Raw genomic sequence first — 1,844 nt, 5'->3', positions numbered from 1 at the left:
TGTCAACTCGTGACTTCTTGGCCTACAGTGACCTGACCGAAGGTAACCTCCTGGCTACGTGACCAAAGTGAACCATGTGACCAACATGAACCATGCGGCAAGAGCTCAGGCCCCTGTGCCCACCCCCCAACTCCTTACCCTATATAAGCTGTACCCCATCTCTAATAAACTGAGGCTTTGACAAGAATCTCGCTTAGCCTCCTTTCTGTCTCCTAGCCCATTTATCTTCCAGATGGTGCCTCTCCGTGACCCTGGAATAACTGAACTGCCAGGTGGGTTACAACCCCTAGACTAAGTAACCCGCCAAGGCAATCAACATTATGCAGTGAGGGTTGTTATTGAGTTTTATCTATTGCACCCAGTAGAAAACAGGCTTGTTTCAGTCTTGAAACTGAACGTGAAGACAGAGCTAAGAATTACAGTCCTTATCCTCATGGTCAAACTCTCAGCTCCCACTAGACCTGTCTGCTTCCTTCTGAACTCCAAAACCACCATCCTTACCTCTTCTGGGGCATAGGTTCCAAAACCAAGAACAGGAATGTGGTGGCCATCATTTAGCTCTGCACAGAGTTTGGGATTCATTCTGGAATGCTCCACTTCTGTTTTCCTTACTGTTACTGGGTACTGAGTAACGGGAAGATACACTGCAACTGTGGGGTGTAAGTTTAATCATTACTCATTTCCTGTTCAACCTTTAGACAGCAGGGTGTGGGGAGGAAGGTAACACAGCTCACATGCCTCTGAAAACTGGTTCCAGCTCAATGATTTCATAAGAAAAAGAATCTGAGTAAAGTACTATATACTGATACATTATTTAGTCTTTATAAAATTTTCTCATTATAGTCTCCCACAAATTGTCTTCAAACAGAAAATTAATTGAACAATTACTGGCCATTTGTTACATTGAAAACCTCTCTACACCTATTCCCTTGTTTGAACTCGTGTTTTTCTGGCCGTGATGAAGCCCCTTCTTGGTTATACACTACAAAAAGAGTACGCTATCACACACCACACACACAGACACATTTAGAGAATTAAAGAAATGGGAGGTGGGTATATGGCTCAGTGACTAGGATCACTTGCTGCACAAGATGAGGACCCCAGCTCAGATTCCAGCTCCTACATATAAGTCTGGGTGTGGCTGTATGCCTATATTCCTAGAGCTGCCAGGTAGGGACACACGAGGCTCACTGGGATGCTGGCCAGAAGGTCTGGTTCCAGCTCCAGCAAGAAACTCTGTCTCAAACAATTAAGGCAGAGAGTAACAGAACAGTACACTCACAGTTCTCCTCTGGTCCACACATGTTCATACACCACACATGCATATACTACTGCATATGAATAAACCTAAACACATTAAGCACATACACAGAACACAGATATACGTTCAAGTAACGTACATCTACACACATGTGCACACACCCCATCACACATGTATACATGCACACATCAAAAACATACATACATAGACAAAACACATATACTCAAATACACATAAATCACATTTGTTCACAAATGTATACAACCACTTTCAGTTACTGAGACACACACTTAACTAACAGTTATCTATTTCACACACATTAACACCGAGTCCCCCAAACACACTCAAACACACATGGTAGCATACTGGCATGCTTACACTCACACACTTATAGTCACAAACATTCATTCATATAAACACACACTTTACAATGCATACATAGAGAATAATAGTCACACACTGAAATACAAATACAATCACAAATACACACACTTAGCCGGGCGATGGTGGCGCACGCCTTTAATCCCAGCACTCGGGAGGCAGAGGCAGGCGGATCTCTGTGAGTTCGAGACCAGCCTGGTCT

The 1,844-nt window shown here is 43.4% G+C and overlaps 1 protein-coding gene across 2 annotated transcripts in view; it reads right to left on the bottom strand.

Moving 5' to 3' along the window:
- Positions 1-1,844, bottom strand: part of LOC101988440 (prostaglandin-E(2) 9-reductase-like) — a 24,249-nt gene that overhangs the window by 14,705 nt on the left and 7,700 nt on the right. The window contains exon 1 of one of the 2 annotated variants that reach the window (XM_005354916.3): positions 502-648. The exons of the other annotated variant lie outside the window; for it this stretch is intronic. Coding sequence (XP_005354973.1) covers positions 502-582 — 81 coding nt within the window. The 5' untranslated portion in view covers positions 583-648. Of the gene's footprint in view, positions 1-501; positions 649-1,844 lie in introns of those variants that run through there. 2 annotated transcript variants of the gene reach the window in all.

The sequence above is a fragment of the Microtus ochrogaster genome, chromosome 16 (assembly GCF_000317375.1).
Source record: "Microtus ochrogaster isolate Prairie Vole_2 chromosome 16, MicOch1.0, whole genome shotgun sequence".
Taxonomy (NCBI): Eukaryota; Metazoa; Chordata; class Mammalia; order Rodentia; family Cricetidae; genus Microtus; species Microtus ochrogaster.
Note: the sequence above shows the minus strand (reverse complement) of the source record. Positions and strands in the feature narration are given on the sequence as shown.